General features: G+C 35.5%; 2 protein-coding genes across 2 annotated transcripts; both read right to left on the minus strand.

Annotated features, from left to right (window-relative positions):
* Positions 1-550: 550 nt before the first annotated feature.
* Positions 551-10,599, minus strand: LOC131848631 (phosphopantothenate--cysteine ligase). Its single transcript, XM_059198553.1, has 7 exons — positions 10,480-10,599; positions 8,217-8,355; positions 7,435-7,663; positions 6,022-6,236; positions 3,717-3,902; positions 1,601-1,703; positions 551-717 (listed from the first exon to the last, which is right to left on the minus strand). The coding sequence occupies exons 2-7, from the start codon at positions 8,346-8,348 to the stop codon at positions 551-553; spliced, it is 1,032 nt and encodes a 343-aa protein (XP_059054536.1). The 5' UTR covers positions 8,349-8,355; positions 10,480-10,599.
* Positions 10,600-11,596: 997 nt separating this feature from the next.
* On the minus strand, positions 11,597-25,006 carry LOC131848632 (putative transporter svop-1). Its single transcript, XM_059198554.1, has 11 exons — positions 24,946-25,006; positions 23,382-23,543; positions 22,121-22,283; positions 18,375-18,496; positions 17,425-17,669; positions 16,790-16,914; positions 16,094-16,220; positions 15,002-15,097; positions 13,271-13,461; positions 12,069-12,196; positions 11,597-11,706 (listed from the first exon to the last, which is right to left on the minus strand). Exons 1-11 carry the CDS (start codon positions 25,004-25,006, stop codon positions 11,597-11,599), a joined length of 1,530 nt encoding a protein of 509 aa, XP_059054537.1.
* Positions 25,007-27,211: the final 2,205 nt, after the last annotated feature.

The following is a 27,211-nucleotide window of genomic DNA, read 5'->3' on the forward strand; positions in this document are numbered from 1 at the left end:
TATTACTTGGTCAACAAAGTTACTTACGGTGGTCGACCCGCTCAGAGTTTGCGTTTCGGACAGGTCGGGATCGAATAGGCGATGAAATGTAACTTTGAACTAACGTATAATTTAAAAAAATAATAATATTAAATATCTTTTATTTGCCTTATTAAAGAGTGGTTAACACTAATAAAAATTTAATAACTATTCCAACTTACAATAAACGTATTAATTTTGGGCTATTCTGAATATAATAATAATCGTTTTTAAAAGTCAAACCACATAAAAACTACGCCGTTTCAAGGTTACTGCAACTGTTTGTTTTTGTAGTGCTACCAAATAACCTTGAAACAGCGCACTTTGACCTGGTTTAATTTTTAAACTATATACGTACGTCATTTCAAAGTTACATCGCGGATTCGATCCCGACCTGTCCGTAACGCACTCCGAGCGGGCGGACCTTAAACAGATTAGTATTCGAAACGTGTGGCCTTAGTGTTAGCGGGTAGCGTGCGTCCGTGGCCGCCTACTCTGGCGTGAGGTAGAGGCGGCGGCGGACGCGCGACGATCAGCGCGGCGAGCGCGGCGCCCAGCCCGCGTCCCCCGCGCCCCCCGCCGCGCCCGCGCCCCCCGCCGCGCCCCGCCCCGCGCCCGCCAGCCCCGCGCCCCCGCCCCCCAGGTGCTCCGCGTGCAGCCGCACGATTTCGCTCACTATAGCAGACTCTATGTCCACACCTGAAGATGACGGTTTCTATTAGCACAGGTGCTACGAGTATTGTTATATAGCAATAGTTGCCTTTACACATACGCTCTTCGACGCGCGAATCCGCTTTTATACAGGATAGAAGGTGCAAGTAAATGTAGAAATAGAAATAGAAATAATCTTTATTCAAATAAACTTAATATGAGCACTTTTGAATAGTCAAGTTTCTTTATTCTACCGCTTATTCGGAATGCAGATTCATTATCAAGAAGTATAAGCAAGAAACTTGTGTGTTGCTCTTTTAAATAAGTAGAGTTCCTATTCGTTCTACGATCGTGCGTGATTTAGCGGCTACCAAAATAGCGGACCTCAGACTTTACAGCAAGGAAATAATTATAGAGTTATTGATAATCCATAAATCTTAAACGGTGTCTTAAAAAAATAAAATCTGTAGAACAAAAAATAATACCTTAAAAGAAATTACATGAAACCTTATGTGCAATCACGCGCGAAAGAGTGAACCCAAAAACTAGTAAAATGCAATCACTCACGGTTGTGCGCGCTGAAGAAAGAATGTGTCGTGTAAATTATCAATAACTATATAATGATGCCCTTGCTCCATCATGAGCTGTCCGCCACTTTGCAATAATAATTATTAAGAAATAGGCACTAAGCACGCACGACTGAAAGACGCGGGAATGCGCTCACGGGCGTACCGCACCGTCTTTCTCATTTGTGATAGATTCACTCGTGAAAGAGCATACATATAAAGACAGATTAATAGCTGCCAACTAATTTCGGTATATAAAGCTATGAATTTCACTTGTATCTGTACTAAATAAAACCTTAAGACATGCATATAAGGTTTACAATAGTAATGATTTTTCTTATGTTAAAATGAATACAAAGACAAACCTGCGTGTATGTCTTCCCTGGTCAACATTATCTCCTGACTGGCTTCAGGTGATACTAGGATGACGCGGTGATGTCTGCTCTGAAGCATATTCGCGACTACCATCTAAAAGGTTGTGGGGGGAAAGAGATTATTAGTAATGTGAATAGAATTGAATAGAAAATCCTATAATTTTTCAAATAAACTTAATTTAAACAATTTCGAATAGTCATAACATTTTTTTTAATCTACCGCTCGTTCGGAAAGCTGTCTCATCACAAGAAGAACGAGCAAGAAACTTGCGTGTTGCTCTTTTAAATAATCCTTGTAAGTTTACATTTATAAGTCGAAACGTGTGAATACAAACCACCAACTAGCACTAATTTATTTGAGTCAAATATAAATACACAATAAAATTAAATCCGTCATAGTGATAAGAGTAGACCAGTCCCTACAAGAAGCATCTGTTCACGAGTATGACGGATGAGCCAGCCATCACTGCGCTCGACCATATTTTAGGGAGCCCAATGACCCGGCCCACCACGCCGCCACATGTCTGGACGTTTTAGTTAGCATGACTACTTATTCCACTCGACCATATTATAGCTACTTAAAATTACTATATGGTAGTTACAGTATTTGCACTTTACATAAGGATGCATGCGGCAATAAATACAGAAGCCGCTACGCTATCATATTTCAAGAAAGCAATATGAAAAAAGAAATTATAATGTGAACTTATTATTCCATCTATTTTGTTTGGGTTCTTTTGCGGATGATAAGATGATATGTAATATCAAAACAAAAAAACAAAACAAAACTTACAAGGATTATTTAAAAGAGCAACACACAAGTTTCTTGCTCGTTCTTCTTGTGATGAGACAGCTTTCCGAACGAGTGGTAGATAAAAAACAAATTGTTATGACTATTCAAAAGTGCTTAAATTAAGTTTATTTGAATAAATGATTTTCTATTCTATTCTATTCAAATAAATAATACGTTTGTTTGCAGAATAGAATTGCATTGCATAATTTTTTTTACAATTATGTCAATCTGTATTTGACACTAAACAATATATTAGAACCGTAATCGATGAGGAGGTCGTATATACATGTAACACCATCGCTAACAATGTACCAGGTTAACCTCCACGCGGTACCCCTGGAAACCATCACGATAAATTCCTGGTGAATGTCACGATGGGCCTGACCTGACCTCATGCTTATGCTATCATCCTGCACTGGTGCCCCGCCAGCGTAAACTTTTAGTGCAGGCAGGTGCACAATTTTATTATCATTCATTAAATCTGCCTCTCCGATCGATCCCCGTCCAATTCAAACGGGGATCGATATTACGACGGTCTGAGCCGAGGCTCGAATCACTAGCAGTGCCCTCAGACTAAAGTCGAATCCGTTAGGCGGAAGCTGGCCTTCAGCCGCTCCATAAGTCCTTCCGCGGGTTTGGAGTGCCATCTTCACTCGCCCCCTATTGTCCGGTGAAGCTGTAAAGGCCAGCTGCGGCCAAAAGCATTAGAGTAGTTCGAGGAAAAAAAAGAAAGAAAACATCTAAAACAATATATGTTATTATTATAATAATATATATTATTATTATTATTATTATATATATATTACTAACTGACAGGGCAAATGTAGTTTTGCTATTATATTTCTGGATTTTTATGACTAGGGATTAAGAAAATAACCAACAAAACTTTGATAAAGACAGTAAAATCGTGTGAACAAACTCAATGGTATGAGATTTTTATTTCTATGTATTTTATACTATTAAACAAAATTGAAGTTTCTGTTTGTAATGTTAAATTAACAGCTTATATGTATAAGAAAAGACTGTACTATTACAGTCTTTTCTTCTTAAATCATTCACTATTGGCACAGTGGTCGTGGCTTTTATGATGGTATCTCATCGTTGTGCTCGTTTGAGACAGTACAGTACTACAATAAAAAAAAAAAAAATTAAAAATGTTTCGTCTGTCTGTGCTTCCTATCCTTTGAAACGCTGGGCCGTTTTTGAACTTTATTCACAGATAGCTAATGTATAAAGGGTAAATAAGGGTTCCTTTATTTTAGAAATATATATATAAGTCGATACTATTTTATAAAGAAGGAAATCAATAATAACCTTGTGTTTGTATTTCTCGAGTGCTGCCCTCGCTTTGGGTATGAGCAGGCTGTCGTCGGTCTCCAGCTTGAAGGAGACGACGTACGCCGACGGGACCCAGAGGTTCACGAGCGGCGCCAACATCTTCGGCACCAGGTGCAGCTGGATGATCGGCGCACCGCTCTCTGACTGCATCTTATGTGTCGGCTGGATAATAATTAAATAAATAACTAACCCTGGTCAATTAACACAACGTTCTAGTCCCACGGTGAGCTTGTGTTACGGGTACTAGACAACTGATGTAAATACTTAAAGATTTTTTTGTAAACACATACATAATATACATACAAAACACTCAGATCGATTGAATATAAATGTTTGCAACGTGCGAGGAATCGAACCCGCGATTATTGGAAGTAAAACGATCTGCTAGACCACCCAGACCGTCACTGAAAGTACACTTTTTTTATATGACAATATATCAATAAAGTCATCTGACAACCATTTATAAAACGAGATATTCAATATGCTCTACAATAGGTTTTTTGAGCGTTTTAAACTTCTATTTATATACTCCGTTACAACAGAACTTACAGAAAATGTAGACAAACATTTTATATTTTGTTATACTATCTTCTTTGTTACACCACTTAAAAAAAAAATGTACCCACACAGTTAGCAATTCTATTCTATTCTATTAAAAAATATCGTATAACCACTCACTATATGGAAATAGTAACATAAAAATCTTGAGATATATTAGAGAAAGCGGGTACTTAAGACTACCCAGTCGTAAGTCCTTGGGTACGTGGAAGTCTGATTTGAGTCAGTGTAAGAACTCTGATCTAGTTACCGTTCTACAAACAATCTATTCTCCCTTCAGCAGGTATATTAAGGAAAATATGTACTTATAACTCGGTCCTTGGGTATGCAGAAGTCTGAGACTAACACAGCTATTTACGTTAGTGTAAGAACTCTGAACTAGTCAACATTCTCCAAACAATAGCTTCCTCCATGAGCAGATATATTAAAGAAAGCGCGTACTTACGACTCGGTCCTTGGGTATGCAGAAGTCTGAGACTAACACAGCTATTTACGTTAGTGTAAGAACTCTGAACTAGTCAACATTCTCCAAACAATAGCTTCCTCCATGAGCAGATATATTAAAGAAAGCGCGTACTTACGACTCGGTTCTTGGGTATGCAGAAGTCTGAGACTAACACAGCTATTTACGTTAGTGTAAGAACTCTGAACTAGTCAACATTCTCCAAACAATAGCTTCCTCCATGAGCAGATATATTAAAGAAAGCGCGTACTTACGACTCGGTCCTTGGGTATGCAGAAGTCTGAGACTAACACAGCTATTTAAGTTAGTGTAAGAACTCTGAACTAGTCAACATTCTCCAAACAATAGCTTCCTCCATGAGCAGATATATTAAAGAAAGCGCGTACTTACGACTCGGTTCTTGGGTATGCAGAAGTCTGAGACTAACACAGCTATTTACGTTAGTGTAAGAACTCTGAACTAGTCAACATTCTCCAAACAATAGCTTCCTCCATGAGCAGATATATTAAAGAAAGCGCGTACTTACGACTCGGTCCTTGGGTATGCAGAAGTCTGAGACTAACACAGCTATTTACGTTAGTGTAAGAACTCTGAACTAGTCAACATTCTCCAAACAATAGCTTCCTCCATGAGCAGATATATTAAAGAAAGCGCGTACTTACGACTCGGTCCTTGGGTATGCAGAAGTCTGAGACTAACACAGCTATTTACGTTAGTGTAAGAACTCTGAACTAGTCAACATTCTCCAAACAATAGCTTCCTCCATGAGCAGATATATTAAAGAAAGCGCGTACTTACGACTCGGTCCTTGGGTATGCAGAAGTCTGAGACTAACACAGCTATTTACGTTAGTGTAAGAACTCTGAACTAGTCAACATTCTCCAAACAATAGCTTCCTCCATGAGCAGATATATTAAAGAAAGCGCGTACTTACGACTCGGTCCTTGGGTATGCAGAAGTCTGAGACTTACACAGTGATTTAAGTGAGTGTAAGAATTCTAAACTTCGATAGTTATACTATAATTATTACTAGTTACCATTCTCCGAACAATCTCTTCCTGTTACTGTAAACATCACTAGTCCCCATCGAACAATCTTTCCCCAATCAGTAGATAGATTAGAAAAAGTGAGCGTACTTACAACTCAGTCCTAAGGTACACAGAAGTCTGAGGCTGACACAGCGTTTTAAGTTAGAGTCATAATTCCTCAAACAGTCTCTACCTCATAATCAGATATGTTAAAGAAAGTGCGGGTACTTACGACTCTGTCCTTGGGTATATAGAAGTCAGAGACAGCGGCGGCGAGGTAGAGCACGGCGCGCGGTCCGAGCCGAGCGAGGCACTCGCAGGCGGCGCGCAACAGCCAGAAGTACTCGGACACCGACGTGAACGCCACCTGCAGCACCGCGCCCGCCGCCAGCGCGGCCTTGTACCGCGCCAGCACCGGCGCCAGCACGTCCACGCTGTCCGGACGCACTGCACACGCATATAGACACACGCATTAGCTCTGCCCCCTCCGATCGATACCGCGTCCGATTCAAAAGGGATCGAAATTATGAAGGCCCGAGCGGTGCTCTCAGACTAAAGTCGTATCCGTCAGGCGGGAGATGGCCTTCAGAAGCTCCGTAAGTTCTTCCGCGTTTTTGGAGTGCCATCTGCACTCGCCCTCTATTGTCCGATAGAGCTGTAAAGGCCAGCTGCGACCAACAGCATTAGAATAGTCCGAAAATTGACTTTCCAAATTTTTTTAAATGTATTAACATAAGATGGAATAATTTATTTTATTTATTCATTTATTTCAGGCAACTAGGCCCATATTAAAAATACCATATAGACTAACATACATATAATATAATATTTAAAATCTAATACAATAATATTGTCTGTGTGATCACGGCACTGAAGACGGCAATCTGCCTCGGTTGCGCCGGTATACCACACCTTTCGGCCAGTAGTCCTCTTTCATGAAGGTGGGCAGCAAGTCGGTGGGGACCAGGGCCACAAACGCTTTGAAACTCGCGTTGTGACTCGGCTTCAGCTGCGTTACCCTCAATGTCAGGTTACTCTTTATACGGATATAATCGACAATGTCCTGCTCCTAAATAATGTACCCTGGGCTAACGCTAACGGTTTACGCTGGCAGGGCACCAGTGGAAGATGATAAGATGAACATGAGGTCAGGTCAGTTAGCCCATCTTGACAAATTCTCCAAGAATATGTCACTATGTGTTTCCAGAGGGAAACACATGGTGGTCAACCGGACATGGTACATTGCTAACAATGGGGCCTACAGTCCACATTACTAACAATCTCCTTCTCCTTTCTCTCCATATATTCGACACTAGTTCTGCTATCATTTCGTACACATGGAATAGTGGACCCTTTGATATGTATATATAGATGGACAGCCTCAATAGTCTAGTGGTTTAGCACACCGCCTTACTTCCTATGGTCGCGGGTTCGATTGATTGCACGATACAAATAAATGTATTCAAGAGTAGGACTGTATTGGCCTGGGTGTTTTTTTATGCATAATGTATATATTATACATAGAAAACACAATATATATATAAGTATTTACATCAGTTGTCTAGTACCCATAACATAACTTTGCTTAGCTTGGGACTACATGGAGCATTGTAAATTGTCCTGGGTTATTATTATTATTACTCACCAGTGATGGTAGTGTTAGGTCCTCGTTCTTGTATATCCAGCATGTCAAGCAATTTCTGGCCACTAAAGTGTCTTGTAAAGGGCTCCAGTGATTTTTGACGATGCATGAAGATCACCGCATAACCATGTTCCAAGAAATACTCGGCAGACGCGGAGCCTCGTGTGCCAGCGCTGAAGTTGTCTACAAAACGGACTGTGTTATGTTCTAGAGGAACCGTCGTGCCTCCAGACTGTAAAAGAGGAAAATTTTAAATTATAAATTTATTATCTATATTTATTATTATACTATCTGTGCACGCGGTCTCACCTGCGTCAAATATAGAGCCTATCGGTTATTCTGATGTATAAGCATATTATTTTAAAGTTTCGGTAAAATCTTTTCAGTATGTTTTGCGTGAGAGTAACAAACATTCATCCATACATCTATTCACTCTCAAAAACTTCCGCCTTTACAATATTAGATATATTCATTAAAAGAAATATTTCAATTCTTCCATCCATAGTCGTTTCATCACAATTTTACGTTATAATCTTTACATATGAAGTCGCTTCTGCGACTGTTTGTTTGCTTATATCTATTAATTTAATAGATATAAGCAAACAGACAGCAGAAGTGGCGCAACGGATTTTAATGCAGTTGTCAGCAATAGATAGATTGATTACAGAGGAAGGTTTATGTGTAATACATGCATGTTATAGTATCGAACAAACAGAGAATTTCATAGATTTGTAATGTATCCATGCGAAGTCGGGTCATTAGTCATACAAAAAAAGAAGACTCACAGTTACAAGTACTATTTTGTTTCCATATTTGTCATGGCGCTCGCAAAACTCTTTCAGCAGTGTGCGGTTGTCCTCAAAGTCTATTGGGGGTAGGTGGACCGCAAAGAACTCCTCCCAGGAACCACTGGCCATTATGGTTCTATAGTAATAATAATAATGTACAGATTTAGCAATAGAATTTTAAAAAACAACGGAAAGCACACATCATTCATATGGTACCAATAGTCAGCATAGGAATTATACCAAGATGTCTTAGCAAACACCTAGACACATTGGAAATTCCTCTACAATAGAACTATTACAAAAAGCCGTCTTTCTTAACACATGCCATATTGTAAGGAAATGTCTTTCATCATAATCATATAAGTTTTTAATAACATCCACGCTTGGTTCAGGCCCATGTGTTTGAACCTATTACCCTCGTAAAAAGGGAGATATATAAAATGTATATGAAATAATAACAATAAATAATATATTTATTAGTTAACTTATAATTCTATACAATTACTTAATGGATTTATATATTTTTTTACATCCTGACAATTCACACCACATCATCTAGTCTCAAGGTAAAAAGAGCTTGTATTATGAGCTTGTGTTATGATTACTAGACAACTGATATAAATGCTTCGATTTTTTTTATAAATTGTAAATAATATACATAGAAAATATCCAGATTCATACAAACAATCAGTCATGAATACAAATGTTTGTACCCTGCGAGAAATCAATCACGCAATATTCAGAAGAAAAGTGGTGAGCTTTACTGTTAGGCCACTTATCCCAATAATCTATTATTGTTTTGTTTAATTCCACTACCATCCATATTTTTTTTGATGTATGATAATGAAATGGTGTATCCGCTTGCACTAACAGTCTATGCTGGCGGGGCACCAGTGGAGGATGATAAAATGAGTATGAGGTTAGGTCAGTTAGCCCATTGTGACAAATTCACCAGGAATTTATCATGATGATTTCCAGGGGGAAACGTCATATATCATACATATACCATCATACCTTTACCATCCATATTCATCATAGTCATTATCATCAACTCTATTCATTGCCTGATCATGCCTTGAGAAGAGTTGAAACATATGTTGCAATATATTTGGAATATAATCACTAATGGGGAAAGTAACACTTTCAGTAGCGGTGGTCAGGTTATCGCACAGAACATTTGTGATCTCACACATCCTAATGGTAGTGGAATTAAACAAAAAAATACAATTCCATCAAGTAATTAATTACTTAACTTTGAAGCCTCTTTAAACAAAATAATACAAATTGATGAAGTAATGAAATGGATTTCTGCAAAATAACACTTAATTCGATAAAATAGAATATATAGAAATTATAAAACATTTATTTAGCATAAATCTATTTGAAAGTAATGTGATTTGGAATTCTTTTTAAAAATATTTTGAAAAACATGTTGAGGTTTTATAAAAATAGTATACAGACATTTTAGTTTAGGAGGATGTGTGTCATAACAATTTTGATATTAAATATTAAGGCAAGTATAGTCATATTTTGAGTTACTTGTGTAGTCTATCTTATCTTTGTTTATTGCACATAGAAATCAATAATAAATAAAAAACAACAATCAAATAGATATCTATTAGCAATAAAAATAATTCTGAATAATTTTCTATAATAAATATAAATGATAATGTGATAAGTTTCTAAAGCTGATTGTGAACTAAATCAAATATAATATTATGAATTATATTTTTCTATACTTGAGAATCACACTAATCCAATTTTTTTTAAAAAGAATAGTGCTTATTGAAAACTTAATGGACACAAATATTATTATATGAAATATTTAATAAACTAGTGAAGTAATATGATTTAGAAATAAAATCAACTGACCTTCTGACCAAGTGACCACTTGTTGAATGACCCTACTTAACCTCTATTATAAAACTATTCATAGTAAATACAACATAAATAACTGTATAATAATTTGATTTAATATTTACCCAAGTATATACAACCTTTAATTTCAGGAATTAAAAGAAAATTAACACCTTCGAAAAATATATATTATAATCACTGCACTTTTAAGAAACCGGCAGTAATAACTTTGCGACACTCATGGCACATATAAACGGTTGATATATACTGAGAATAAAGCCTAATGAATGAGGCAGGACCAATATTTACTGGCCTATTTTATAGAAAAATCAATGCGCGTACAGAAGTATAGCAAATTGGTGTTTAAGTTAGGGCAATAGGAGATTTATTTGTGTAGCATTACCTTAAAAATTAGTGAAGGCTGTCCTTGCACGTTGACCGAAAGGTACAAAGCTCGAAAATAGTGTTTATTTTAAAAGATTCACTATTCAAACATATTCAAGTAGTAATCAGAACTGTTATCACCAAGTTTTGATAACTGACTGACTGCTGATTGAACTGATGATGAAATGATCGGTAAATGGGAAAATATATAAGCATACAAGGGGATTGACACTGACAGTGACATAAAACTAAACGTTCCGTTTCTGGAATAAAAAATAAATTTAATTCTTTCAAGTTTTTCAATATTTTTATTACCAAAGAAAAGGAAAATTCTCACGAAATTAGTAATCTCTTTACGTTTAAGATCGAATTATATAGATCAGTCAATTGTAAAATTTGATAATTCAATACATTGTCTGCATAAAATGAAACTAACAAAACATGGTAGAAACAACCTCATGTCATGTACAGATTTTAAACATCATCGACTATGAAAAATAACAATCTTACAGGCAATATGGGGACTCCCCTAATAGTATTCTTGAACATCAGACCATCCAAATCCTACATCATGATTAAAAATAAACCTTACGGTATATAACTGCAATTTCAAAATTATTTCATCATGCCGTGTTTTTATTACGTTTCATTTAATTCCATACTGTATCGAATATTACATAGTAACTGCGCTAAAAAGATTAAATGCTACTGTACTATTGTTTCTTAACTCAAAAATAGAAGTATCCACAATACTTGTTTTATGAATAACTAGTTGAGCCGCGGAACTTCATTAGCTCTCCATCAACATTGATGCTCCGCTCCTATTGGACATAGAGTGATGTTATACTAGTATAATAACAATAGGTGACCTAGGATAATTCCACATCTAATCACAAACTAAACAGAATTACTAGTTACTATAAGTTGGGAGGTACTAAAGATCTAATAGAAATACTTAAATATTCATATATTATGTTGTAAATAAATATAATACTTAGAAAATATAAACAATTACACACACGAAAATAAGTATTGACTTTGTGCGAGAATCGAACCCTTGACCTTACAAAATGACGCTCAATATTCGACTGCTTTCAAAATGGAATGGAAGTAAATCAATAACTGCGTAAAATTAACTATAGATTTTTATTATCATTTTTGCTTTCAATTTCTTCGTTGAGTTGCTTCAGATGTTGTTGCGTCACTAATCTGTCGTTCGGCAGGAATGATGCAACCACCGCCGATACTGAAATCAGAAAGTATTTTCAGCCGATATATTAAGTATATAATGCAGTGACTAACAATTCTCGATTGTAAAACATTAAAATCGATAGAATCTCGATTACACATTTCTGGGAACTATTCTAATGCTTATCGCAGTTAAACTTTATAGTTGTACGGGACAAAAATGGAGAATGAATGTTTGAAGATGAATTAAGTTTATTTTTTTGTAAGAATAATAATGAAATGGTGTCTTTCATCCTATCATCATGCACCTTGGTGCCTTGCAGCGTAAACCGTTAGTGCAGACGGGTGCACCATTCCATTATTGTCCATTAAAAAGAGACGACATTGTACAAAGTGTACTCTAATGAAAATTATACTTACAAGTGAATATAGAGGCGTATACGTAGAAACCAACTTCACAATTATTTACGAGAAGAAAGTTGAGAATCTGGATCGAGGCGAAGCTTCCTATTCGACCTCCCGTCATGGTCAGGGAAACTGCTAGGGCTCTGAAAAGAACAAACATATATATTAATTGTAATATTATAAGACTTACATTTCAACTAAACTTAACCTAACTTAAGGAATAGTATTTAAACCATTTCGGTAGGATGTCATTATTATTATTATTGAATAATAATAATGACATCCTACTGAAATACTATTCCTTAAGTTAGGTTAAGTTTAGTTGAAATGTAAGTCTTATAAGTAATGCTAATGTTAGTTTTTAAGTAACCTGCCCTAGGAGACTTATAATTCAGCTACCCGAGGATTGTTTCCCCCGGAGTTGATGGTAATGGTATGGTAAAGGTAAATCAATATAAATTAGTTTACTTCGGTAAAATAATCGATACTGTTATTGCAATGTTTTAAAAAAAACTTTGAAACTTTAAAGATTACATTCTATTTTTCTATACTTAACCCTGTGTTTATTATTAAACACGTGATAAAACCTATGGGGTATAATTCAGAAGAAAGAAGAAAAAGGCTCAGAAGAGCATCCATACCAGTAACCAATAAAGACAATGTAAAAAAGCCGCGTATTTAAGTTACCATGTCAAATTTAAGATCACATGTTCTCTGTAATTGACAGGAGCGACTGTTAATTGAGGAACTCTTAAATATATATTTTCCACTCCTTTTCAGTTTCATAGGAGCTGAAATAAATTGGAAAACAGCCTAAAGAAAATGAAAAATGTTTAGTTGTCCCCGAACAGGCACCCGTCGATAAGATTACCGAGGCAAAGAGTTACCTAAGTCTCCACTGCCTCAATTGGGGTTGATACCAGGTTCTTACTTCTACTCTCAATTGGGGTTGAAGACAGGTTCTTACGTCTACCCTCAATTGTGGTTGAAGACAGATTCTTACTTCTACCTTCAATTGGGGTTGAAGACAGGTTCTTACGTCTACCCTCAATTGGGGGTAAAGAGAGGTTTTTACGTCTACCCTCAATTGGGTAAGACAGGTTCTTACGTCAACCCTCAATTCGGGGTCAAGACAGGTTCTTACCTGAATTGGGGGTGAAGACAGGTTTTTACTTCTACCCTTAATTGAGAATGAAGTGATCTCCGCATCATCATACCTGAGGTTTGTTGGAAAGAGTGCAACACTTATAGCTGTATACAGCCCCAGCAGCATCATAGCCATTAAGTAGATTCCGAACAGCACAAGACTGACAATGGCGTTCGGCACCATGTTGATGAGGATACCACAGATCCCGCAGAATCCAGCTATCGCCATTACAGTGTTGCGACGACCAGTGTAAATGACGACCTGCCGATATTTAAATAATAAACAAAGTTTTATATATCTGGAATGGGAAACAGGCAAGCAAACAAGGCAATGCTTGTACATATATGATATAAATGAAATTGGAGTCTGTTTTGTAATATTGAAATAACCGTTTTTTACTACATGCATATGAATATAAATACGGTACATACACAAAAATAACATTTTTGCAATTTTTGTCTTACTGTCTGTCTGTTCCGGCTGATCTCTGAAATGGCTGTCCCGATTTTGACGGGACCTTTATTGGCAGCTGATGTGATAAGGAGTAACTTAGGCTACTTTTAGGATTTTTTACGTGTACAGCTATTAATAATAATAATAATCTCAGGACAATTCACAGCGCCATCTACACCCAAGTTAAGCTAAAGCTTGTGTTATGGGTGATAGATGACTGATACAAATACATGATTTTTTTTGTGTAAATTGTCCTGAGATTATTATTATTATTGACAATAGAACCTCAATAATTTCAAAGTTATAATTAAAATTAATTCTGATCGAATTATGACTATTGGGCGACTACTATCTATAAGAATAACACCATAGACATGTTATCAAGTGACGCTCTTTATAACGCAATTCCATTCCGGAAGATGAAAGATGTCATGCCTATATTTTTTATATATTATTCTATTTCTATAGAGCAACACACATGTTTCTTGCTTATTCGTCTTGTGATGAATATGCATTCCGAATAAACAGTAGAATAAAAAAAAATGACTATTCAAAAGTGCTTATATTAAGTTTATTTGAATAAAGATTATTTCTATATCTATTTCTATAGGTTAGAGAGCAAACTATTTAGTGACTAAAATAGATATAGATTAGGGTAAACGGTAAGGGTATTCTTGTATATTCAATATTTTTTCTATTTGAGTATTTAATTGAATTAGTGCTAATTGGTAGTTTGTATTCACACACTTAAACTTAAAAATGTAAAGTAAGAATAAAATTATTTAAAAGAGCAGCACGTAAGTTTCTTGCTCGTTCTTCTTGTGATGAGACAGCTTTCCGAATGAGCGGTAGATTAAAAAAAATGAGATAACTATTCAAAAGTGCTTCAATGTAAGTATATTTGAATAAATTATTTTCTATTCTATTCTATTCTTGAGGACTAAAATTATGTTTTTGTAACCTGTCATTTCACCTCCATGTCCATACATCATACCGACCGAAACATAGGTTACAAAGGACGCAGCTTGGCCGTAACGAGAGAGGGAATTATTAGTAATGTGGACTGATGACCTCAATGCTAATAATGTACCATGTCAGGTTGACCTCCACGCGGTTCATCCTGGAAACTATCGTGACAAATTTCTAATGAATTTGGGCTAACTGACCTGGTCTAATGCTCATCTTATCATCCTCCACTGGTGCTCCGCCAGCGTAAACCATTAGTACAAGCGGGATCACCATTCCATTATCAGCCATTAAAAAAAAACAGATGAGATAGAGCTACCCATGTAGACTTTATACAGTTTACTTTATTGTAAATTTTATATAAGTTCATGCATCTACTTACCACACTGATCAGTAAATTAACAACTGATTGCAATGCTCCGACGCTCAGTACTATGGTCAGGGCTGTAGTGTCCAAAGCACATGGTACAGCATCAGGCTGAAATTAGCAAATGTAAATTATAATTATTAGTTTTAATATACATATATCCACCACAGTGTCTTGTATTCCATTTGATTTAAACTCTACTTTCTCGCTTACACAGTTGTATTCTAAAAAAAGTATTTCAAACAGAACTTAGGACATAAATGTTGATTTTAAATAATATTCTTTTTTTTCTACATTAGTTGTAACCAGAAGCGATGGCCGCGTGCGATAAACCATACGAGTATATTAAGCACTGGTTGTTTGGCTGAAAGGAAATTTCCAGGGCCGTGAAAATAGTTAATAAAAAAAAATAAGCACTGATGGAGTTAAGTTGTCTATAAGTGAAAGAATTAACCTCTTTATTAATTATTTAAACGAGTTTTAACACGTATAATTTTATGATAATAAAAGGTATACTTCTCTTGTATATACCTCGTGTCCACGGCTAGTGTAAGTGTTTACACTAGGCGTGGTCACGAGATGACTTGATGAGTCAGTCATAAAATTATTCGTGTTAAAACTCATTTTAATAATGTGTTCTAAATGCGAAAGTTAAAATAATCTCTTGCCAAAAAAAGAACTAGTAGTTTAGTAGTTACACATAACACAATTTCTACTTAGCTTGGAACTAGATTACGTTGTGTGAATTGTCCAGGGATATTAATTTTAATATTTACACACAGAATAATAAAACTGTAATGTAAAAATCCTTCTTTATCAATTGATAACTAATACAGTTTTGCTTTTCCAATAGCATATTCTAATGGTAAATCTATTCTCTCAATTTGAATTTAATAAAGAATTTGTATTATTTGAATCATGTACAACGTTTGTTTGATCTTTTCAAATAAATGTTACGAGCTGAGTTTCTTGTCAGTTCTTCTCATCTCGAAATCATTCCGAACTAACGGTAGATTTGACATATCATAAGTCTGTAATAGACCTACATGAATAAAGATATTTTGAATTTGAATGACTGAGAAATGAATATAGAAATAAACTATTTACGTCTTCAGGTATATCAATATCTGCGTTATATATACCGCACAGAGTCAAATCAGATCCTTCTCCAGTTTGCAACAAGCTGACGTACTTATTTGCTATTGTTGGCAGCCAAACACCGAATGCTGTTATTCTGCAATTAAACATCATATAATTAAACATTCTGTAGTAAATAAAAAATATACAAACTAGTACTGTACCCGCGATCACCCGCGTGAAATTTTCACCCTGTTATTCTGATGTACTCGTATATTACTGTTAAGTTTCATCAAAATACGTTTTAGTTGTTTTGCGTGAAAGAATAACAAACATCCATGCATACTCACAAACTTTCGCATTTATAATATTAGTAAGATAAATAAATTTGAGTGTCGGTTTGTAAATTAAAATTAACAGCTTAAATTTAAATGCATTTAAAGGACTTGCGGTACCTACACCAAAAAAATATTTAAAAAAAATTGTCTGTCTGTCTGTTCTTGCTAATCTCTGTAACTTTCATTCGCAGATAGATATTGTAAGGAATACTTTTATTAAAAAAAAATTCAAAATGTGTCTTCGCCGATTTCACGAGAGGCAGAACAACAAACAGACTATTTTGTACAAGATACATTGAAAACAAACAAGATACGTACATTACAAAGATACACTGGTATTTTTCGATATATGTATAGCTTATTTTTTTTATCATAAAAATCATCTTACTGGTGAAATATTGAGAGGGTTGCCATAATCGCCGTATATTTCACGAGAGGCCGCTTGAAAAGTGGTGCTATTTTCTTCTTAACTGAAGTCTTCTCTTGTGATGATTCTTTTTCCAGCCCATTGACCTGAAATGTTATGATATCCACAGTTAAATAAAATTCAATAGTTATAGAGAATTAAAACGACATCCGGGCGGCACCGATAGGAATGGAGGAAGGTCATAACGCTTCTAGTAGCATTGGTCAGATTTCCAGACTGAATATTTGTGGTCTCACACATGCTAATGGTAGTGAAATAAAACAAAATGATACAAATCCATTAGACAATGCATTAATTAACCTTGACGCCATTTTAACTTACCTGAAGTTGTTTATTTGAGTTATGATATCCACAGTTATATAAAATTCAATAGTTATAGATACTCTCGATATAGTAAAGTGAGTGTATAGAATTAAAACGACACCCGGGCGGCACCGATAGGAATGGAGGAAGGTCATAACGCTTCTAGTAGCATTGGTCAGATTTCCAGACTAAATATTTGTGGTCTCACACATGCTAATGGTAGTGAAATAAAACAAAATGATACAAATCCATTAGACAATGCATTAATTAACCTTGACGCCATTTTAACTTACCTGAAGTTGTTTATTTGAGTTTCTATTATTCATTCTATGAATACTTCTTAATATTCGCAATGTTTCTTCCTCGTCACCTTTTGCTAAAGTGTATTTAGGACTCTCCTGCATAAACATTAGCCACACGGCACAGATGAGGCTGGGTATGCAGTACACTAACATGAGAGTACGCCAGGAGTTCCAGTATATCCCCAGTCCTGATAGATAGTATGAGAACGATAGAGGAATCACCGGCATCGCCAGAGCTGAAATGGTATTAATTGTGGAAGTTATCAACATGACTATTTTTATGTATCGACTTGATGTCCATGTAATTATTTGATCAGAATTGCTGATGGTAAACGATACAGAAGATGTCCGCGTACCACCTGGGTATGATATACATCATCATGGATAGCCATTTATTATTATTTTCTCTCTAGTTTTAAAGCTGATAATTACTACCGAGAACGGATCGTACCAAGTCTCTCGTTATCTTATTTTGCGTGTGGTGATTTTTAATTTCTTTCGTTATTCTTATTATGGAGGACGAGTTTAACATCTGAGATGATGCAAAACTGCCAAGAATGGCGTAAACGTATAAGGCGGACTGACCCAAAATAAGGACATAACGAGGAGAATGATGAAAACTTTCTTTCTTTTATAGAGGTAGGCTTTAGGCATTAATTCATCTGCCAAGCAACTTGCTTTATAAACTGTGGTGTTTTTGTGGATGGTGATTTTACCAGGAATTAACCAACTGCTTCCAGGATGACCGCATATGGGCGTCACATGGTTACAAAATTTCCACAGGTTGTATGTACGCTTGAAGCCAAGTTATTTGTCATTACAGTTACCAAAAAAACTTTCCATACGGTAGACTTTAAGTGTGTAGAAATTAGAAAATAATAACCTTTATGTACAAACAAACAATCCATTAGGCTATGTGGTTATTTTGTTGTTATCATTACCTGCCATGATTCCTTGTGCCAGCAGAAATATACTAGTAACCAAGAGCAGCACGATATTCCGCTTGGCCATTGGCACGCTTTCGCTGAGAATCGTCATTGATATTGTGTACTGGCCAGACGACCTGGAATATTGCAAATACTATATTGATCTTCACATCTGTTGTGGGATACCACATGGCATAGTCTGAGGCAATGATATATCCGACGCCAACAGTTGACGTTGCTACATGTGCGAAAATTTTGTGGAGTATATTTGTATCGCTTGTAAACTATCTCTCATTTAAAAAATGGCCTATTATCGGTGTAAAATAGAAGTTACAAGAAATACGCGTATGACCGAAATCTGATGTTTTTTTGTCGGATGATAATGGAATGGTGCACCCGCCTGCACTAACGATTTACGCTGGGTACCAGTGGAAGATGATAAGATGAATATGAGGAGCCCATCGTGACAAATTCGCCAGGAATTTATCACGATGGTTTCCGGGGGGAACCGCGTGGAGGCCGACCTAACATGGTACATTCCTAGTAATGGGTCATTAAACCCCATTGCTAACAATCCCCTCCCCCCCCACACCCGATGTTTTTTTTTTAGTGTATGATAGTGGAATGGTGCACCCGCCTGCACTAACGATTTACGCTGGGTACCAGTGGAAGATGATAAGATGAATATGAGGTCAGGTCAGTTAGCCCACCGTGACAAATTCGCCAAGAATTTATCACGATGGTTTCCGGGGGGAACCGCGTGGAGGCCGACCTAACATGGTACATTCCTAGTAATGGGTCATTAAACCCCATTGCTAACAATCCCCTCCCCCCCACACCTGATGTTGAGATGATGCGGTCTATGCTGTTACACGTATGCTTAGTAGTGCCTATTCTGTCTTGATTTGAAAGTCCCAATATTGTGCAGGACACACTGTCTCTGCGATAGAGTTAAACTCCTGAGTCTTCATTTTTAATTCAATGCTTAAAAATTGTATAGCAACTGCATATTAGAAGGGCAATGGTGTCTGAGATACAGGCTAGGCTTAGTTTAGACGCTATTGCACTGGACTTGATGTTAAATAGTTTAAGAACTGCTTTTTTTTTTATACTACTATGGTGGCAAACAAGCATACGGCTCATCTGATGGTAAATCGTTACCGTAGCCTATGGACGCCTGAAACACCAGGGGTGTTACGTGAACAATTCCTCAGAACACAGTCCGTTGTATATTCGGTAGAACATACAAAGCGAAACGAAATCTCGCCTCAAACTTAAATACTTGTATATACTACTGGGCATAGAAACTTAGTTTAGTCTATTTTTGTAACTGTTTTTTGCACAATAAACTTATTTTTATTATTTAAAACTGCGGCGGCAAAAATGTTCCACGGCGCTGAAAAAAATTACTCATAATGTAAATTTGCGTGTGTGAAGTAATTTTTTTAAAATGGTCCTAATTTAAGATGTACTCATTGTTTTTATTAATCTATACATATAAATAAAATTGGAGTGTCTGTTTGTAACATTGAAATAACCGTTTTTTACTACATGCATATGAATATAGATACGGTACATACACCAAATTAACATTTTTTACAATTTTTGTCTGTCTGTCTGTCGGTCTGTTTGTTCCGGCTAATTTCTGAAATGGCTGGACCGATTTTGACGGAACTTTTTTGTTAGGTACCTGATGTAATAAGGTGATTAAATTCCACGCGAACGAAGTCGCGTAAACAGCTTGTTATAAATAAAAAACTTATTACGCCGACTCCAAATAAATAGGTTAGGAAGAAGTAGATGTTAAATAAACATATAAGAAATCAAACCTTTTCTCTATACAATAGTATAGATTAAATAAATGTATGAATAAAACATTATGAGAATGTTATCTGTATAATTAATTAATTATCGATGCTTAACTGACTAAGCGGAAATGGTGAATCCGCTCTTACGTGTTAAGTAGTCCTTCATTTTCGATTCAATAGACATTTGACAGCATATTCTGATGATAATGTTAAGTATAATTGATTATCATAATTTATATTCATTATATTTATCTATAATTTATTTATACAGTTCAGACAAGTATGAACATATATAACTTGATCTTATAATAAAGTAGTCTGATAACACTTTATTACATGGAGCTTATTTACTTGATGGAGTTGTTAATAATTCTCATTTAGAAGCGATTAATATCTACTATTTTGTAATTATAAGTACCTACCTACTTAAGTATCAACCAGCAGCTATATAGCATACTAGTAACCCGTCATAGCTTTGCACGGGCCCCAAATATGTTTAACTTTTTAACTGTTCAAAAAAGTATTTATTTAGATAAGGATTAATATCATTATTATCGAAGGTATTTTTGTAAAGCAATAACTTTCACAAACAATGCATTGTTATAGAAAAAAATTGATCACCTTAAAAACAATACAACAACCCCCTTCAAATGATTTTATTTGGACCAACAGAATAGTTTGGAAAAATTTCATGCCAATTTTTTAGGGTAATAGTATTTGCTATTGTATGTTTATTAATCACAACTATTATAACCCATATAATTTTTGCAATAATGTAGTGTGTTTAAGCCTTTGATTTAAGCTAATATATTTAAGGGCACAATATAATAGTACCAAAATGTGAACTAGATGTCGCTGTGTCAAATATGTAGAATTTCTACATCGCGGTGGCAAGATCTTTTTGTATTATGTCTTAAGACATAGTGCCTTTTGTAATCAGAGAGAGAGAAGAATATATTCTTACCACGGAATATAAACATATATAGTACTATGCTTGAGGTCTAAGATCTAGTATAGTTCAGGTCATTAGTACAGCACTAAATGAGTGGGTTAATCTTAGATAGACATATGTTGTAGCAGACTTTATTTTGCAACTTCATTTGGCTGAAGTAAGTAAGACGTACACACCTTAGTTAGTAGTACTTCAGCCGCTAAGCAACTTGCTTTTTGTAAGATGAGTTTTGGTTATAGATAGATTTTATATTCGAATTATATTCGGATATTATATTATACTAGCTGTCCCGGCAATCGTTGTTTTGCCATATAAGTTAATAACGCTATAAAAAATAGGGGTTGGTGAAAGAAGCGTGAAAATTTAGGGTTGTATGTATTTATTAATGACACAATAACAAATATAAATAAAAAATTTTGCGCAAAACATAAAAACATAATTTTAACCCTTATCACTTAGGGGTATGAAAAATAGATAATAGCCGATTCTAAGACATAAAATTTCATAAAAATTGATCAAGCCGTTTGGGAGGAGTATGGTAACTAACATTGTGACACGAGAATTTTTTATATAAAATTATATTCGGTTATAGATAGATATTAGATAAAACAATTAATTTACAGTATAAGAGGCATGACATCTTAATCCACAGAAATGGCAAAGTCTGAGTGATATCAAGGCGCTTCGTAATGCGAACATGAATATAAATATTGATACTGTGCCAGAAATCAAACCCGCTAACATTGAAACTAAAGCGGTGTACTAAACCGCTAGACCAACGACCCTTCAAACTGATACATAATTATTATATCTATATAACTAGCTACCCACCCCGGCTTCGCAGGGGTGTACATGTATTATACGTATAAACCTTCCTCTTGAATCACTCTATCTATTCAAATAAACCGTTGCGTAGTTTTAAAGATTTAAGCATACATAGGAACAGACAGACAGCGACAGCGAATTTGTTATGTACTGTGTAATGATAATGATTTACTTACGACAAAGAGGCAATAAACTGCAGTATTAGCAACATAATCCAGTTGACTGATAAGCTGGCTATTGCATTTATGATGGTGCCGCCGAGGAGTGACACCAGCAACATAGAACGACGGCCGCGCGTGTCTGCCAGGTAGCCCCATAAGATGGCCCCTATTATTGTACCTAGAAAAATATATTTATTGAGTAAAGTTTCTTGGACGAGACTGGCCAAAGACAGAGAAAGTGGGAAAGGTTGGAAGAGACCTATATCCTTAATACAGAGTTTCATTAATTCTTTACAAAATCTGAGGACCCATTTGATGAAAAATAGCAAATGTCGACTACATACGGACCTTGTCAGGTTACTCCTGGTCCGTATGCAGTTGACATTTGCTATGTATTATGTATTATGTGTCAGGTGTGGCAATGTCAGGGTGAGGCAGCTGGAATCGAGTCATAACGCAAGTTTCAAGGCATTTGTGGCCCGTGTTCCCACGAACATGCTGCCCACCTTCATGAAGAAGGACTACTGGCGGGTGTGGTGTGTCGGCGCTACCGTGGCAGATTACCGTCTTCAGTGCTGTGACCACACAGGCAATTTATATATCTTTTCTTATAATTATATTATTAATATGTAGGTTGTTCTATTATATCTGTAAGCTATTTATAATATGGGCCATTAGCTCCCTGAATGATATTAGAATTAACATAGGATACTATTTATTAAAAAAAAAATAAGAAATATTTTTGATTCAAAGCGAGCGAAGCCGTGGATAAAAGGTAGTAAATATATGAATTTAGTTGATTACTAGTCACCTGATGTCTAATATACGTAACACTAAATATCAGAACAATATCGTCATCAGCCCAGGAATCATTGTTATCAGTCAGCCAAACGGTACGCCAGATTGATAATCATCGAATTAGCAATGATATCATTGTAAGTAATTGAAATAATTTATTTTTGTTACTGACTAAGAAAGACATAGCAAAATAGGACAAAATGTTTTTTACAAGCAATTAATCATATTGTACGATTAATACGAGACCACAGCATATGGTTTTTCAAGAAGTGTTCAGAGTTTAAGGTCATATTATTAGTGAGTTTAAGGTGAAATTCGGATCGTTATTGAGTCTACAACCATATTGCAACATGTATTTACATACTAGAACGACTACCTAGACCCGTCAGGGACAAGAATTGAAGGAACTATGTTTTTTTATCTCTTCAGAATCGAGTGTATACTTACCAAAGGAAATATTTAGTTTATGCATACTGACCAATTATAGGTGCCGAAGCCAGCAGGCCCTGTTGAACGCCCGTGGTCTCCAGCTCGCAGGCGCTGGATGGCACAATGATGGTGCTACTGAACACTATACATGCGAAGGAGATGATGACCAGCCCCGTGAGGGCCGTGAGGATGTAGCTGTACAAACCAAAACCTGAATAGAACACAAAGAAAAGTTTTTTTTAATAAAAAGTTATAACGTTAAATAGTGATTCGCTTCGACTTTATACTAGAGATTTACACTTAAATTATGTAAGTGGGATGGGATTATTAGTAATAGGTAATAATAAACATATTGCAAACAATTTACTGGTTGAGTCGACCTCCACGTGGTTCTCTTCCTTTGGAAATCATTGTGGTAAATTCGTGGATTCGTCACGATAGGCTAACTGGCCTAACTTCATGCTCATTTTATTATTCTTTACTGGTGCCCCGCCAGCACCAATGGTATAGCAGTTGCGGGTGTACCAATCCACTAACATCCATTAAAAAGAAAAAAAAAATATTAGTTCGGATACAATTATAGGAGTATCTAATTTTTTTAATAAATACAACACATGTACTACTAATATAGGTTTCTATATGTTCATTATGAACTGATTTTGACGATTATATTTACTATGATACTATTACAATTTTATGTGCCTATCTTCAGACCCGATCTTGAAGTAGGCTAGGCAGATAGAAAGGAGAACCGAGTCCTCAAACTTTACGGTTGTGGAAACTAATGTTTCTATCCTTACACACAGTAAAAAAAAAATAATTGATTTGGTAACTTTATCAGACAGTGGGAGCGAAGGAAATGTGTTATTATTATTATGGTAAATATAACTACGGAAATATGGAAATACAGAAATATGGAAATATATTTAAGCAATAAATAGTGTATTTAAATGTTCAGAAAGAATAGCATATAAAAAAGAATGACAGAATACAATATTACATATAACATAAACAATATATAAGAAAAATATCTCTTCTTTATTCGCTATGGAATCCTATATTACAGAAATGATTTTGATGACAGTTTATATATGTGCACGGTAGGCCTGAGAATAGGCCGTTATCTATTTTTATAACCAATATTATAAGAGCCACCGTAAACAAATCTATATTTTTGACACAATCTTTTTTTTTAATTTCGGCATTAAAAATACACATATAACCATAAATTTTCACCCTTCTACCATCAACCCTTATTTAATAGCGATATCAATTTATATGGGTAAATAACATTTGCCAGGACAGCTAGTGTACATAGAAAAAGAGGCGTCGTGTACAGGCAGTATACGATATGTTTGGTCATGATGGATCAGAGTCTTCCCAAGTACCTCCATCCTTTCAATAGCCTTCACATGTAACTGCATCCTATGGCACTGTCCGCCTGGAATAAACCCTATGTCACTCAATAATATACCTATCTATAAATGAAATAGGTTTCAAAATCGGCTAAGTTATTTTTGAGTTTATCCTTTAGAAATGAATCTTGTACTTTATAACATTACTTACATAGATTAACATGGTAAATGCAATATAAGGAAATTATGAAACCTTACCTGTTCTATCAATCGCGACCTCAAAAGGCACTCTCTCATTATCCACATTTTCCGAAGTCATAACTAACATGTACTTAATTTTATATATCAATAAATAACTTATATTTTAATGAGTTTATACACTTAACATAATAAAATATTGCTTTTTATATTGCACATGTTTATAAACATAATTAGAATACACGACCGATGTTAATCACTGTTTTTTGTGGTCTGAACAAAAACGGATATAGTGTTTAATACGATTATGATATTTGTATCAGTATTTATGTACAATGATTGCTATATTACATACATACAAATGCCTACCATAACTGATACGGCAGTGAAGTTACAGGGTAAGAGGCAATAACATCTTAGTACTCAGGATCATTAGTCTTACGCGTGACTATAGGTTAACATTGTAATTAGGAACATTGTAACTATTAGGAACATCGATCGTGGAATAAAAACTAATCCATCACATTTAAAATTAGTATTCTTTTTGCTAAGTAACAGTTATGTTTTACTTGCGACTGATGAAATGAAGAATAAATTGTATTTATTCATCATGACTAGGGCCCTCACTGGACACTGCAAGCTGAATAAACACATGGCGAAATTAGGTTTTAGCTTAACATCAATCTGCAGATTTTGTAAGTTGAAGAGGAAACGCTACTACACATCTTATGTGTTTATCTATGTTATTAACAATTCTCTATTGCAATAGATTAAAATTGGCGGGTTTACGATTTTCTATGTGGATCCGTTATGTAATAAATCTGCTGATTCTTGTCAAGCTCAACAGGAAACACCACTATATCGTTGTAGCCCACTCATGCATAAACTAAATATCTCCTTTGGAAAGTATACTCTATCCTGAGGAGGTAAAAACCATCGGTCCTAAGAATATCTTTAAATTCTTGTCCCTGACGGGTTTAGGTAGCTAATTTTGAATAAGGGTAAGCACTATAGATCTATACAGGTCGCAGTGTTTCTTCTTTACTTATGGGGCTATAGTCAGGTGCTAAGACACCTGACTATAGCCCCATAAGTAAAGATACATACTGAATATCTCCATCAGTAACAATATACATACGAGTATTCCATAGTATATGCATAATAATAATCCATGTAGATGCATAAGAGATTACCACTATCCGTCTGTATATATATTACTAGCTGTACCCGCGACTTCGTCCGCGTGGTTATTTATCTTTATTTTCTAAAACAAAAGTAGCCTAAGTTACTCTATATTACATTAGCTTGCTGCCAAAAAAAATCCCGTTATAATCGGTCCAGCCGTTTAAGAGATTAGCCGGAACTAACAGACAGACAAAAATTGTAAAAATTGTTATTTTGGGGTATGTACCGTATTTATGGTATATTCATATGTATGTAGTAAAAAACGGTTATATCAGTATTACAAACAGACACTCCAATTTTATTTATATGTTTCAGACCAAATTCAAACGATTTCGTTCAATCTTTATGTGTGTTCTTAAGAAAGATTAGGTTTACTCCTCTGTTGATATCCCTAACTGAAAATTCATTTAGAAGTATTGTTTATTTTATTGTTCTTAGTAATGTGGATTACTAACCCCATTACTATCAATTTACCATGTCAGGTGGACCTCCACGCAGTTCCCCTGGAAAATATTATGTTAAATTCGTGTATTTGTCATGATGGGCTGACTGAGCTCATACTCATCTTATCCTCCACTGGTGCCACGCCAGCGTAATCCGTTAGCGGAGGCGGGTACACTATACTAAACATCATCATCATCATTAGATGAGGAAATCAGTCATAGTGATTACACTATGACTGATTCCCTCTTATTAATTGTTTAACCAGTTCGTTATATATTAAATATTTTTTCTATTTAAGTATTTATTTCTATTTGAATTAGTGCTAATTGGTGGTTTGTATTCACACACTTAAACTTAAAAATTATTTAAAAGAGCAACACGCAAGTTTCTTGCTCGTTCTTCTTGATGAGACAGCTTTCCGAATGAGCGGTAGATTAAAAAATGTGATATTCAAAAGTGCTTCGATGTAAGTTTATGATTTTCTATTCTATTCTATACCATTATCCTACATTTAAAAGGTAGAAATAGATGGATGGAAGGTAGAGTGTTAAAAATATCAGGTGTACAATAGTCCAAAGGTCGTACATTAATAAATAATTTAAGTTTGAATTTGGGTACCCAGTAAGGCCGTCTTTTGCTCCCCTAAGCGTGCCAAATCCTGAAGATCGTTTCATGCTGTGCTCTATGATCACTACCG

Source organism: Achroia grisella, unplaced genomic scaffold, assembly GCF_030625045.1.
Source record: "Achroia grisella isolate CSIRO2021 unplaced genomic scaffold, CSIRO_AGI_Agris_v1 utg567, whole genome shotgun sequence".
NCBI classification, from domain to species: Eukaryota; Metazoa; Arthropoda; class Insecta; order Lepidoptera; family Pyralidae; genus Achroia; species Achroia grisella.

Coding starts and splice junctions, on each gene's coding strand:
- LOC131848631 (XM_059198553.1), bottom strand. CDS start 8,348: ATGGCCAGTGGTTCCTGGGAGGAGTTCTTTGCGGTCCACCTACCCCCA. Junction 3,903..6,021: donor ATATACCCAAGGACAGAGTC/GTAAGTACCCGC, acceptor ATTATTATCCAG/CCGACACATAAGATGCAGTC. Junction 718..1,600: donor CAGGGAAGACATACACGCAG/GTTTGTCTTTGT, acceptor CGTCATCTTCAG/GTGTGGACATAGAGTCTGCT.
- LOC131848632 (XM_059198554.1), bottom strand. CDS start 25,006: ATGACTTCGGAAAATGTGGATAATGAGAGAGTGCCTTTTGAGGTCGCG. Junction 16,915..17,424: donor ACTCAAATAAACAACTTCAG/GTAAGTTAAAAT, acceptor ATAACATTTCAG/GTCAATGGGCTGGAAAAAGA. Junction 13,462..15,001: donor TTAATTTACTGATCAGTGTG/GTAAGTAGATGC, acceptor AAATATCGGCAG/GTCGTCATTTACACTGGTCG.